Source organism: Lingula anatina, chromosome 9 (assembly GCF_051362555.1).
Source record: "Lingula anatina isolate TDL-2025a chromosome 9, LinAna3.0, whole genome shotgun sequence".
Lineage (NCBI taxonomy): Eukaryota > Metazoa > Brachiopoda > Lingulata > Lingulida > Lingulidae > Lingula > Lingula anatina.
In genome coordinates, this window is record NC_141775.1 from 2,482,723 (window position 1) to 2,498,557 (window position 15,835).

At 38.5% G+C, this 15,835-nt stretch overlaps 1 protein-coding gene across 1 annotated transcript; it reads left to right on the plus strand.

The window, feature by feature from the left end:
- Positions 1 to 3,579: 3,579 nt before the first annotated feature.
- LOC147759774 (uncharacterized) lies at positions 3,580 to 15,399 on the plus strand. The gene is made up of 2 exons (XM_086996042.1): positions 3,580 to 3,743; positions 10,183 to 15,399. The coding sequence occupies exon 2, from the start codon at positions 10,231 to 10,233 to the stop codon at positions 12,463 to 12,465; it is 2,235 nt and encodes a 744-aa protein (XP_086852168.1). The 5' UTR covers positions 3,580 to 3,743; positions 10,183 to 10,230; the 3' UTR covers positions 12,466 to 15,399.
- The last annotated feature ends 436 nt before the right edge of the window (positions 15,400 to 15,835 follow it).

A 15,835-nucleotide genomic window follows, 5' to 3' on the forward strand; every position in this document is an offset into this window, starting at 1 on the left:
CACTATTGTTAGTCAATTATCAATATCAGGCCCTCAAAAAATCACAGAAAAAATGGAAGCACTGACGGAAAGGCAGCAGGGGCCGGGAATTAAATCTCTGATCAAATTTCAAATAAGAGCGAAGAAAATACATCTATCTTTTGGATTCGGAATCCATTTTTTGCATTGTTTTTGAATTAATCTATGACACGCCCACGAACCTCAGACACTTGATATTACTTACATGTATACAGCATATTATTTAAGTTATTTATTTTTCATTTACTTTTTTGGTATTTTTTGGTGTTGTTGTTTAATTTTGACAACCATGATAGCTAACAAGTAACATGAAAAACTAAATATAAAATATATGATACCAGTACACAATAAGTTTCTTTTTCCTTTTCCCTTTCACAGAAAAAAAAAAAAAAAAAAAAAAAAAAAAAAAAAAAAAAAAAAAAAACGTGAAGTACACAATGAAAGTATCAGAAGCGGCTATTTATCATCAGCAGCAGTTGTTATACAGACTGATGTGTCAATAATACGCTATAGTTAATCAAACAGACGACGGTCCTTTTTATTTTCTTTTCAATTAAAGGGATAATAACTCTTTGTATGAGATCTATATTTCACAATAAAAACATTGTGAACAACTCATAGAAATATAATATATTCTGTTTTACTACAAAAACGGCAGTTATAGCTGTTATTCTGATATCTGAGCTTGTCTTCAGACCACGTGACCTCCATTGATGGCTATACTCTGCTATAATCTCTTAAGAGATTTTAACAAAAAAACAAACTTTTTATAAAATAACCAGGGACTAACTTTGAATGTAAAATTGGATTCATTAACCATTGGTAAGTATGGGAAAAATGTTGTTTACTCCAGGAAAATTCATTTTTTGGCCAAAACGAAGAGTTATTATCCCTTTAACATCCACAGTATTCAGATCTCCCCTAGCTCCCCGGCCACCTATTTAATAGGAGGTGTAAAAAAAGGGGAGGGGGGGGGGAGGGTCACTGAAAAACTGGATTGTGTTCCCACAGGAAAAGATGTCCTAACTTGTGAAATATGGCATGGAAAATGGATTGAATTTTGATTCAAAGTCGACCTTTTCAGCTAAAGTGCAGATCTTTCTGCCCCCCCCCCCTCCCCCACCGCAAACGGTCATATGCTATTTTTTCTATCGAAAAGTTCTACATGTACATATGTATACTGGCATATTTGGACAAATTGAACGTTTTATTGGTGGCAGGAATACTGCACTTTTATTCTCTATAGTAGCCAACAAACGGTATTCAAGGGAGATACATGTAACATTACATTACTTTTACAGTATTATTGGAATCCACACTCACTTACAAGCACTCGGGGAGAGAGTGAAGGGGGGTGGCGGAGAAAAGACCTTGATATAATTAATATTCCAATACGTAGGATTTCCGTCTTGTTCATCATCTGGATTTCCGTAGATCTCCTCGTGATTATTGGAATTATTTCTGCTCACTGTGGTCTGTTTTTCACGGTTTTCGATACCGTGTAGTACGCTTAAGCCTTCAGCTAATTGCGAGGGACAGCCATGACAAGCATGACATGATTATCCATGCATTCCAAGAAACAAGTCTTAATTATAAACGAAAAAGCAGTTCGTGATCTCGAGTCTCGGGTTTAAGATCGCAATTATAAGCGACTCAAACCGTAATTTCATGGCGGGAACGTACACAGTAAGCGTTGGCAAAAATAACAGGTCATTATTTCTGGTGGGTGTGCGTTGAATGTGGTGCCTATTCAAGGAACAAAGCCTGCCGAGTAAAATTGTAGTAGGCTAGGGCACATTTACTGTAAAGTGTGAGGTAACGGGATGGGGGGGGGGGGGGGGGGGAAGGGGGCGTTTGTTTGGATTGCTTTTAACAGTGTATATAATTTTTTTAGGAAGAAGCATCAGAAGGGGGAGTGGAGGGAGAGGGATGGGGGGGGGGGGAGGTAGGGAGGCACTTGAACTATTTTGCGTATCACAATTCTGGGTAAAACCACTCCTTAGAGAGAGTGCGTGAGTGCGATACAAAGCAATGAAAAAAGATGGGAGGGGGGGAGTGGCCAATACCAACTTAGGATTCGGTAAACTTTCTTAAATGGTAATAAAGTCTTTATTAAACTAAAAAGAAACATTGCCTTCCTCTAAATCTGGAATTTTTATTCGCCCTTTGTCCTTTAAGCTTATTATCTTATATAGTGGTATTTATTACATATAGTTTAAATTATTTTTAATCAAATATAATTATTAATAAGATAGTGTTAAGTCGTTTTAAATGGGTAATATTGCTTTTTTTATCTTGTTGAATGTCGTATTGGAAGCTTAATTACTTCCGTCTAACCATGAATGTGTGGCAAGACGGCATGCATAAATCCTCGAAACAGAGGGAAAATAAGCCACTCCCCTCATCTCCCATTCCCCGAGACGATTCTGTTAATAGTGGCAATTTAATACTTCATACACACTTGTGAAAGTATCACTTCACCCTTGAGTAAAGCCACCCTACAATAATTATATCTATATATACATTGACCAAATAGCCTGTCCGCAGCCTGCAATTTCAAAGATATTCCATGCGTCGCCATTATTAAGAGACATGGTGCTTGCCCTTCCTTTCCTGGTAATGGCAATGACAGGCTAGTGAAGAAAGGAAATAGGTTATTTACGTCATCGAAGGTAAAGAAACAGAAAACGTGCGCACTCACGCACTCTCACATACACACACACACGCACACACCTGCACATACAAACGTACATAGACACACATGCACACACACACACACACACAAACACACACACAGACATACATGAACAGGCATGCACACACAAAAACATTTACGTATCACACACTTACATATCCACCTCACACACATCAACACACACACACACGCACGCACGCACACATACACACATGCACGCGCTCGGACAGACATACACACGCACTTATTAAGACAACAGTGATGAACTCTTTTTAAGTTAAAACACTTCATTTAATTCCGATTTTTTATTTGATTAATCTGCTTATTAAATTCATGACATTTAAGATAGGTGCGAAACAAGCCATTGAGCGTTCTAGCCTGTCCTCATCGGCGATTCACTGGCTTGGTAATGACATCAACAAACGTCAACCAATATGTTTAACAACTCCCTTTCATCCACAGTGACTTTTTAAGACATCAGTGAAATTAGTGAACTGGTTCGCATAAATAATTTCTAACATTTCTAGTTTGTGAGCATCTAAAAATACACGATTACTTTTGATTTTCCTGTCGATTAATATCTTATTGCATCAGTTTATAAATATATTCCTTGCAATTTGATTTCGAATAATAATTATAAAAAATAATTGTCGTCATTATCAGAAGACTAATGGTTCCCCTGATCGTAGGTGTGAAAATAATGATGGCCTTCGTCAAACATACACGATAGAGCCAAGCTAACATGCATGCCATCAACAACAGGATACACTGAAAATCAAAGTCAATTGACAGTTAATAGACGGGGTTGACTTCCAAGGCGACAGCTGGCCTATACTAGGGGAATTGTAAGGCTTCTTCTGATTGGTCTAGAAGAGTTGCATAACGAGCCGAGAACCCACGTGGCCGGTAAATAAGAAAACTGGCGTTACTTAACAGCGTTACTTTCACAGACCTTAAACGCTTCTGACACCTGACGTGGATGACTCCAGTAAACCCCAGTGTCAACTTCTGTATAGATTTTTCCGTCAAGGTAAGTTGTATAGTATCTGTTTTTATTTACTTATTTCTGTATTTATTATTCGTTTATGAGGAGAGGGTGGGGGAGGGGCGACAAGTGCACGTATTGTTGGTTGTGCTGTGATGAGGGATATTTTTCAGCGCCTAAAGTAACTAAGAGAATAATGCCATACTGTGTTTCGTTCACAAGTACTCGCTGACAGGTTCAAAGCTTTGTTGGAAAAGATATAATGGTAGGAACCAAAGGATGGCAAATTGGGGATAAGCATGTAGAAGCGCTACTCGAAAGGTGCCGACTTAAGATTTGACAGTATCGTACAATGATAGAAAATTCTTGTAGGCGTTGTGAGTCGATGTGTAAATGCATTAAGCACAATAACTTTTCATGTCACAAGTTCATTATTCCGCGTTCCTAACAGATAATCTTTAAATACAGGTAGGTTGACGTTCGGGCTGATTAGTGATCAGAGATTAGTGATTAGTGAGCAGCATCATTAGCGCAAGACATTCTCTGTAAGCAAGGGTATGCATAGTAATCAGATCTGCTTGTTCTGACACGAAAAAAGTTACTGCAATGGAAATGTGGCTGGCAATTTTTGTTGGCTCTGTCAAACTAAGACCTACCCCTGTACTGTGGTATGTCTACCTGTAGATACTTAAATAAAGTATAATAAATTTTCTCCAACTAGAAATGCATATTTTAACGAGGTCCACGAGTAATTAATTAACCTAGGGGGCAAGTGCCCATGCACAATCAAGGGGGTGATCGGCAGTACGTTTATTTGTACCGGAGACTGGCATTTGTCTTTTGGTTTTCAAATGTTAGGACAAGATGTACTCAGCAGTTCTCGGCGGGCGGTTCTCGGCTTTTCTCTTCAGAAATGTGCCTCCAAAAATATGACACAGTTTCTGAGCTTCTAATTAATTGCCTTGATTTTAGGGAACACTGCACCATCGATCGGAAGGCTGTGGACAATTTTAACGCTGATCTCCGCAAGCTGATTAACCCTAGGCTTGAGGGTGTGAAAAATCGCCATTTTTTTCTGATGGCTTGACGTCATGTGCAGTGCAACACGCTTCATTATTGTACAAAATGTGCAATTAACAGTGCTACGTGGTATGTCCTGTAAATGAGCTCAGTCGAGAGACTAGTTAGCCACCCAGCGCTAGCATGGCCGCCATGACTGGCTGAGTACTGGCGTGGCGAATTTAAACAAATTAGAGAATTACATAGCTACCTTAAAACTTTCGATAAAAAGTACATTTTGGTTTGATAAAATACCACGATATCTGATATCCAGACATATCAATTCCCGCGGCGGGTCTAAGTATTTTGAAACTCTAACAGAAAAAAAGTCCCGAGTCCTAATGCTCCTTCAGCACTTCAAAGCAGCTTAGAATCCGTCATGGTCATTCCTTGTCCAAACGAATTTCTACATTGGTGTTTGAATTTTTTTCGGAAGGAGACCAAAAATACACTATAACGTTTTCTCCATTATTACTGATATCAATGCACGCACATACGTTAACGCAAACAGGGTAGATGTCTTCCTTTGAGACTTATTGGGATTAAGGCTTCGTTCACATGGAATGTCTATTTTCTAAAAATCTATTTTCTATTCGCGGTATCTTATGATCACGGTCTGTGCCCCGAATATCCCGCGGCGTAATTACTGGCAGCGCGAGCCAGTTACTTATAGTAACTTATAGTAACTTATAGTAACTGGCTCGCGCTGCCAGTAATTACGCCGCGGGATATTCAGGGCACAGACCGTGATCATAAGACATACCGCGAATAGAAAATAGAATTTAGAAAATAGCCATTGCATTTGAATGAAGCCTAAAATTATCCTTTCGGATTAACACCACATGTGAACAAGAAATCGGTAACACCGAAGGTTAAAGTAAGGTAACCAATTAAAATGTGAAGTCCGCTTTGCTGTTCGGTTCATCTTAAATCGCACAATGGCAATTATCTCTAATTAGTCTACTTGTACGCCACACCAGGAGCGTGTTTTATGCATTCAATTGATTTAATAAAAGCATGTCGCCGATAATTCTCAACCAATCAATAAAGTTTATTCTCTTTAACTGCTGTTTACTTACAGAGAAAGATGTAATATAAGTTAATAATGATAATAATAACAATAATAATGTTAATGATATTATAATAATTGAAAAGTAGACTACAGATTGAAAAGAGGATGTAAACCGACACTCTTTGATATGTGGATGATAAATATGCACAGGTTATTAGGACCACGGATATTTTTCGAAGAAAATAAATCATGAACATTTCAAATAGTCTGGTTCAAGCTTTTCGCGTAATTAATTGTTTTCTTTCATTTTCAAAAAAAAAAAAAAAAAAAAAAAACTGTTTTATGAAACCCATCGCCTTTGTCAGTGTGACATCGGTGACATTTTCTGAGGTGTTTTGGAGTCGGAAACCAGCTTCCTATTTCTATGAGCAGCCAATGATTGGTTATTAATGAGCTTGTGATAGCTATAGTGAAGAGGTTTGTTTCAAGTTATCTCCGAAGCTCAGGGTGTTTAGGAGTTGTGCTTTGTAAAAAATACATCAAAATATTCAGTGGTGAAAAATGTGAAATTCTCCAAAATTAGCAGAGATACGCCTACAGTTGAATAGGAAGTCATACACAGGCAATCTAAATGTCACTTTGAAATTGACATTTGACCTATTTTTCATGATGAACTGTACTTTGCAAAAATTTTCGGCCCGTATATATACAAAACTGGCAGAAATAGCTACTATTGAACTAGAATACAAAGTAATACATTGGCTATGCTCCTATGACCTTGAATCTGACCTTTAACCTACTTTTCCCCATGAACTGCACTTAAAAAAAATTCCAACTCTTATATCTCAAAAACTGGCAGAGATACGACCATAGCTAGTATTAAACTTGAATAGGAACTCATATATTGAGTCTTCCCTTGACCTTGAATTTGACCTTTGATCTACTTTTTACCACGAACTAGGAGTTATATATTGTAATTTTCTACAAAAACAGAACTCTTGTTTATTGCATTTTGTAGAGCTTGCCAAGCACAACACTGCACGCGATGTCCCTTTTTTGTTTTCCATACGAATGTGCTTGCTCCAGCTGGAGGCGATATGCTTCTCTGATCCTCTAGTTTCACGTTGGTACAAGTAAAAAGGAAATTGTTTTTAAGCTTAAAAGCTTTAATTTATTTTTAATTTTGAGGAATGACCTTTCGAACTCTCCCCAAAGAGCCTTGTTATAACCCACATAGACAAATAATAATAATAATAATAATAATAATAATAATAATAATAATAATAATAATAATAATAAAAATAAATAAATAAATAAATAAAACAAGATTAAAAAACGCATTTTATTTCATTACTCCTTCCTTATCATTTCACAAGACAAAATGAAAATATATTTCAAACTTGGCTTTTCATGATCAATTAACAGGTGTTATATATATATTCACTTTTCACCGTACAGTCTAATGGGAGCGCATTCTGAACAGCGGACTAAGTAAACCGTGGATCAAATATGGCTGACCCACTTGAATGCTTGTTACGTTATCCACGTGGGGAATCTATTCAGTGTCTATCGGTGGATTTTCAGTGTGTCGCCATATTTGAGCAGTGGACTAGTTAATCCACTGTTCTGAATGGGGTCTAGGATACTTCTCAATGCGGACATGATAGATAAGATGTTAATAAAGGAATTATTTTTGACCGTAAATAGCTTTGCTTAATACTGCCAGACGATCGTGTTACGTATTAATATTGCGTTTCACAGCGGTATATAACATGCCCAATAATTATTTTCACGGTGGTGTTTTCGCTTGGCTGCTGAAGAAGAGCAACACAGCCACAAGTGGTTTTGTTTGAATAAAACTGAGTGCTCTCGAGACTTATCGAGGGTTTTTTTTATTGTTTTAAATCAGCACAAAGATAGATGCATTGCTGAATAATTAAATGCAAGAAACAACCCATTTTCGTTATCTGGGTGATAAAGGGTTACAATACCTTTAAGTGGACCCAGGGCTTGTTTTTTCATCTGGCAAACTTTCTCACTTACATACAAAATATCCAACAGCATGAATAGTGAATGTCACGATATTTTTAGCATGCTAATACGGATTAGAAGAACACAATTAATGGCCAACCAGATCATATGAGAATTGTATGAAATGCTTTTTAATTAAAGGTAGTGATAACAAGCAATGTCCACAAGGATTTATGCTTTAAATACACAAAGAGGATTTGAAAAGAGGATGACACTCTTTGATAATTGGATGATAAATATGCACATGTCATTAAGAACACGAAGATTTTTTGAAAAAGTAAACCATGGACATCTCAAATACACGTAGTCTGGTTCAAGCTTTTCGTGTCATAAATTGTTTTCTTTCATTTTCAAAGATTTTGCAAGAAAGTATGTTATGAAACTCATCGCCTTTGTTAGTGTGACAGAGGTGACTTTTTCTGAGGAGTTTTGACGTCGGAAACCAGCTTCCTATCTCTATGGGCAGGCCATTATTGGTTGTTCTAAATTTTGCTAGAAAAGAAATTTTCCGCGTTGTTAATGAGCTTGTGTAAGAACACGGGAACAATCATTTTGTCAAAAAGATTCAATTGGTCAGTAAAACTTAAATGAATACCTCTTCCATTTTTAAATATTGTATGCATTGCCTTTGTGGACATAATAGCTAAGTATTTTGTTTCAGTAAAAGATGCAGATGGGGAGAAATATGAACATAAATATTTAACCTTAATTATAATTTCTATATTTTGACCATTTAATTTAAAATTTTTGTTTTTGGGAGTCCGGCCTTTCATTAATGTACCTTTGTCTATACAACATTAACTTCAAGCTTCAGATGCATAGGGCCTATTATACTCAGCAAAGCAATCAAGTTGATGTTGTAAATCCTTTTTCGCTTCCGCAAGTAAAATGGTGTCGTCCGTGTTTAACATTATCATCACTTTCATAATCAAATATCACTCCTTTTTAAGGTCTTGAGAGACATGAGACAAACCCAAGACATTGGCACTGTTGAGTACCCTCCCTTACTGACAGCGTCGAACCATTCAAATCATTTCTCGTTGGTAAATGTAGTATTTTTAAGCTTAAAATCTTTTAGGATAGACAAATAAATAAATAAATAAATAAATAAATAAATAAATAAATAAATAAATAAATAAATAAAGACAAAAAATAAAAAAGCGTTTTATTTCATTACTACTTCACAAGAGAAAATGTAAAAGTACTTCAACATTAATTATATTTCATTGACATAACTGAGCTAGTTGGCCGTAGATTTAGGGCGGACCTGATGAAAACACCCTAACTTAACTTTCATGATCAATTTACAGGTGTTTTTATATTTGCATTTCACCATACAGTCTGATAGGATAGTTTTCATTGCTGATAGATCAAGATGTTAATAAAGGAATCTATTATGGCCATAAATAGTTCTGCTGAATGGCGCCAGACGCCCGTGTTACGTACGTATTGTATTAATATTGTGTTTCACAGCGGTAAATAACATGCCCAATAATTAGTTTCACGTTGGTGTTTGCGCTTGGCTGCTGAAGAAGAGCAACACAAGTAGTTTTGTCTGAATAAAACTGAGTGCTATCGATGTTTATGGAGACGTGATTTCCTGGTTTTAACCAAGGCCCTCATTTACCACCATGTTATTGCGCATGTGGTCTTAAGAATATTGTCACCCTTCTTCCAAAACTCCTTATTTACTGCCTTACATATATTCTTTTGGGTAATAGATAAATCAGTGATCACTGATTAAATTGCTCAGATGGTCTGAGAGGACCAATATGTTGTTTCTTTATCTGGCAAACTTTCTCACTAAAATACAAAATATCAGTGCAGCACGTATGGTGAATGTCAGGATGGATGTAGCATGCTTATACGGATTAGAAGAACACATGCAATAAATGCCCAACCAGGTATTATGAGTAGGTGTGTAGAAATGCTGTGTAATTAAAGATAGTGACAACAAGCAATATCCATAATATAAGGATTGTGCTTTGAACACACGTAGGGTTTTTGGTCATTCTTGTTGAAGAGATCTCGGTTGAGACGATATTGAAATTAAGACTATTAATAGTTCATCGACACTTTGTCTCTGTGTCTATTTCATATCCATATGTGGCAACTGGAGACCATTCTGGTGCAATACAATAAGCCTGACATAACATTAATAATTTATTTCTTTAAATCACGCTTCACATAGCTCACATAGCTGTTTACAAATATCGTTACATAGATCTATAAAATATAAAACTACAAAATTATTTCGGACTTAAAAGAAAAAAAAAGAGAACCTAAAGATTTAGTACTTTTTTGTTTGGCTCATGTGAAGATACTACAGATCTACGGTTTAAATGAGGGAAATGATAATTGAACGGTTTTATTGTTTTGCAGAAAGACGACTCTTTTCCTCAGTTGTGATCCACTAGAGCAAGGTCCACAATGAACGGAAGTGACATCAAAGACAATGTCAGTCATGACGTCACGATTGACGTCACTGATTACGACATACAAAGGGCGAAGGCTTTCATAGAACAACCTATGCTTTTTGTCACCGGCTCTGAGTTATACGTAACATTGGCGATGCTAGCCTTTCTGTCCTTGATGGGAACCGTAGGAAACCTAGGAGTGCTGCGCGTATTCGGAAGTAAGCGAGAACGCACGAGTTCCAACGTGTTCATTGTTGCTCTGGCCGCCATCGACGTGACCACGTGCGCCTTAGTAATTCCCGCCACTTTCGTCATGGAGATCACCCATTTTAAAATTCATTCCGACGTTCTTTGCATGCTTTACCAATTCCTGAACTCATCTTCAGTCACTATGAGTGCCTTTGTAATGGGAGCCATAGCCGTGGACAGATATTTGTGTATCTGCTGGACCGCCCGGGTGAGAATTCTGTACAGACATGCTAAAATTACCGTCGTTGTTTTGGCCGTGTCTGCAGGAATTTTGGGGCTGTTCGTTGCTCTGTGTCACGGGACCCGTCCTGGCAAAATAACTGTAGAAGAGAGGAACGCCAGCGAACGGTACACGGAAACAGTCCATGAAAACCTCACAGTTACCGCTACGTTCGGCCACGTGGGAAAACCATTGTCCACTTATGCCAACGTGACAGCACCCGTGAACGGTTGTCGTGGCGCGTGCAACGCTCAGATGACCTCACTGGTCACCTTACTGGGAGCCAATGCGTCTGAGGCTGTTCTTGAAGATGTCGGCGTGGGCAACACAGTGGGCAGCAATACGAACCAGCCGCCTGGAACAGCCGAGGTTACCATTCAGGTGGACTACGAAGGCATCTGCAGACCTGTCGATGACGTCATCAGCTCTAGATTTCGGCACACACTACAAGTCATCCACGTGGTCTTGTTTCTGGTCGTGTTTTGCATCATATGTGTGATGTATGCTATGTTGTACCATCGTATTCGGCAGCAACTGTCCATGAAGTCGGTGATCATGGCGAGATCCATTGCCTGCAGGACCAGGGGACGTTCTCCACCACCGCAGAGATCTGTCAGCTCGCATTCCGATCAACCAAAGCGCAGTTTCGAAGAAATCGGTGCTATGAGGACTGGCGGGGTTCCACAGGTTAATGTTCCGGAGACAGAAGGAGAAATGAACGAAAATGAGGTTCGGAATGAAGATCGGTCGGAACAGAACGAGATGAAGGATACTGCAGCTAACCATGGCGAAACCGGGGAACTTGGAACAGACTTTGGCCAGAAACCGCAGGGTTTTATGAACAATAACGAACACAACGAAAATATATACAGTCTTGAACCAGTCGACAAGGTCGAACAGGGCGGGCTCCAAAAAGATGCGACACAACAATCCGATGGTAATTTGACAGATGGGGACCAGAGTGGGGACCGGAAATGCGAAGGTGAAGGGTCGCAGAGGTCTTCGGCACCACCGCCCGACGCAAGTGTCTGCATGAGTGATGTGCACCTCAATATGAGTAACGGCTCAGACAAAGAAAATAAATTGAAGGTCCTGATAAGAGTTCGCTGCACGAAATGCCATTGTATCCTAAATGTTGATGGCACTCCGGAAAACGGATTTGACGACTGTCGAACCTCTTCCTCCGGAAGCAGCGCTCCTGGTAGTGTAGTCCGGCGCAATAGACCGTCTCCTACCAGCAGCCTCGAACTCAACTTGAGGCATCTTGATAGACGCGTCATCTCGGAAGAAAATAATCATCACGCAAGATCTTCTCCTCCCAAGCGCCTCATTTTCAAAAGGGGGCATTTGTCGAGCACCACGGCTGAGACCACCATATCCTCGCCCTGTTCGCCTTGTGATTATAAAGCACTAAAGGGAAAGTGTTTAAACAGACAAAAATGGCCGCCAAAAAAGTCCCAAAGCCATTCCTCTCGACGTTCCGCTCAGATGAAGAGCACTACAACTCAACGTATCTCAAAGGCCAAGGAATCCCGGCTCGCCCGCTCCATTTTCTTCAAAGAGAATGTCAAGATCGCCATCGTGTTGTTTATAGTGACTGTGGTGTATGTAGTCACGTATCTTCCCGGGGCGTTAATGACCAACAAAGTTGTCCCTTTGAACATCCCGGTGTTCTATATGTACTTCATTAATAATGTGGCGAACCCAATCATTTTCTTATTTTCTAACAGTGGGTTTAGGCAAGCTTTAAGGCAGTATTTTCGAACAAATAGGACATAGATGTGAGGTTTTATTGCACGTTTGGTAAATAACTATCAGTAAAGGTAGGAACGGGGTTGAGAGAGAGAGAGAGAGAGAGAGAGAGAGAGAACAAGATGACGTCCTGTTATGTAATATATTAGCAATGTTTAACTTTTAGTCCATTATGTAGAAATGCATACGTCCTGTAAGAGAGTTTTATCAACTTTGTTGTATTGTATACCGTAATATGGAAAGTGCAATGTATACTACGTGTATAAACGGGTGTGATGTAAACCTCATAACTTATTTTAAGTATGCCAATATATATATCAAGCCGCACTGTTTGCCGTGTGATTATAAAGCACTAAAGGGAAACTGACTAAACAGGCAAATGTGGCCACCAAAAATATTTCCAATCTCATTCAAGAGGTTTTCAGCGAGGTTTGCGTCAGGTGACTGGGCAGGCCAAACCACACATAGTGATGCTGTTAAAATCACTATTGTACATCCCTGGCCTGTGGGATGCAGGGTTATAATCTTGGAAAATGAACGGATGATCCCTGTCCCCAAAGATGTTTAGATGTTTTTTACCGATGGTTAAAGGTGCTGGGGACAGAATTTCGCTCGTGGTTCAGGTTTCCATGTACCAATTCCTTAGAAACCAATGCACGCCAAACCATTATTGAAGTGGAATGTCTAGCTAGGAAATGCAGCAAGGTGAGATGATGTTCTCCATACTCTCACTTTTCCACCCACGATGTTAACTATGGATGCGATCATCAGGAAATACAAAATAGCTCCAGTTTTGACCTTCTGTTCATGCAACGGTTCTTGCACCCCATGTCACTCTTCTGCGTCTGTTTACCAAGGTGATAAGTGGTTTCTTCTTTGCAATGTTGGTGTTAATTCCTATAGCATGGAGCTTTTTGTAAACATTTCCTTTTCTTTTCTTAACCTGCAAATTACGCGACCAATGCAAAGCTAATTAGCTGCATGATTCAAATCTCTTGACAGCATAAAAAGGCGCCCATCGTCTGTGGCACTAGTTTTCTTCGGGTGGCCACGTCTTGTTGACTAATGGGCATCACCAGTACCCTCAATCCTTCTGCAAACTCTTCCTACGTACAGGCTGATCAGACACACCATATTTGGCGGTTATCTGGGGTAAATCAACATCTACGTATACCCTAGCGATTCTCTCAGACAAACAATTTCTTTTCTTTCGTCATTTGGGAGCTCCCTTACTTTCACCATAATAGAAACTAGACAGTCAGAAGAGCGTTGCACCTTCCATGGCACCCGTTATGGTGCACATGGTTGAAAATTCGTCACTTTATGAACTGGTCCCTACATTAAAATTTCAGGAGCGGATTTAGGCCGTCTTCTGGGTCTTCCGGAAGACGGTCAGATTTTCAAGTTTACATTGAAAGGTGCCTAATTTTTCCGTCGGAAGACGGACAAAAATGAAGAACGGATCAACAAAGATAATTTGGAAGACTGTCAGAAAATATCTCTGAATCGCGCCCCTGTACATGGCACATAGCGCACTATTCACACAGATGGTGCAATACTATTGTCACCCCCCGGAAGCTGTGTCGTATTTATCAGCACACAGGCACGCACTATATATCGTACGTCAGCAAGCACTCGCATGATTGTTAGCCGTTTATTGAGTATTGATCGCGTTTTTTGCATGAATATATATGTTCATATAAGAATAAGTGAACAGTTCATCTGAGTTTACCGGTCATCGCTATAACTATTCAAGTTTCTCTTTATTGGAAATGTACTTTTTCACATTTTAGATGGTTTAAAACACATTTTTAAACAATAGTGAGTGAATAATGGCCAGTTCAAAAACGAAATATCGCTAAAACAGATGAACAGATTTCTAATGGAGACGGATTATTTCTTCAATAGAAACTTATATTACTCCCGGTATTCTAGGAAATGTTACTTTTATGAAAGGATATGAAATTCTGTTTGGCAACATCTCTATGTGATTGGCCTCATGAAGCTAGAATCCATTAGATGACTGATAGATGTTCGTTCTAATTAGTAGAATTGGAAGAGCTTTTGGATAATTTATTTTCTTTATATCATTTCTAGTAGCGTCAGAGTCCAGCCAAGGAGGTGATTTACTTGTTTGCGCACGCACAAGAGAGAGAGAGAGAGCGAGAAAGAGAGTTTGTCGCAGTGTGTGTGTGTGCGTGCAAGAAAGAGAGAGAGGAAGATAGAATACGAAATTTAAGTGTCAGCGATACATGTACAATAATCTTGTAACAGACTACAAGCGAACCCTGTGATCAGACAGTACAGTGTGTATGTGCTGTCCATATATCTGGCACACGTTACACGTCAGGCACAAATGCATGTTACACTGCCCTGGCTCTTTTGTTTTTGACATCCGGCTTTGTCAGGATCAGGAAGACAGCACCAGCTGTCAGGAAGGAGTAAGACGTGTGTGTTTGTGCAAGAAGTTATAATGAGATATAACTTCTTGGTTTGTGATAATGATGAGCTCTTCACGTATCACGAACGTCATTCTGTCTGACTTATGTTCTGTTTTACGTGTGGCTCAATCTTGTCAATGGGGAAATTGTGAACTTTTAAAGACAAATTTAGAAAAAAGAAACATTTTGAAAGGCACCGTACTTTAAAAGTCGCAAATGCTTAACATTAATACTTTCCTTTTGAGTGGTAACAACAAAATTAAAAACCGGATACCTAAAAGTTCTATATTCTTTGCAGGAAGTTCACCACAAATTGTTTGTAGATAAATTAATATTATTTTGATTCCTAAATAATGCATCTTTTAAGATTGATATTTTCCCCATCATAGGGTAAAAGGAACTGCGGCATTTTCCTATGTTAATTTTGAATATATTTACTTTTCACTTTGATTTGAAATCAATTACTATTGTATTTTTGTTTTAAACCCATCCATTGTGAATAAAAACGTATATGTGATAATGATGTTTTTTTTAATTGTCTTAATTAATACAAAGCTAAACTGGCGTACGCTTGGCTGTAATCTTGAATTAAAATACCTCATAAAATGACTTTAGAATTTCACAGTGGTAAAAAAAAACATTCAAAAGGATGTATGCTTCTAGATCAAAAAATCCATGTTAACGCCATAATGGGAGTTATAAGTTTTAATACGCATATAATGATAATGGAAGCTTGCATGGGAAAACAAAATTCTGACTAAAAAATATCCGACATAATCATTGACATGAAATGAAAATAATGCAAATTATTATCAAACCAAAAACCCGCCTAACAAAAATCATCCCAAGCCTAATTGTTTAGTTTAATTAGAACACAAATCCGTATATAGGGGAAAATTGATCCACGTGAAAGATGCTAGAAAACCCGTAATACATATAGGCCTACCAGTATTACG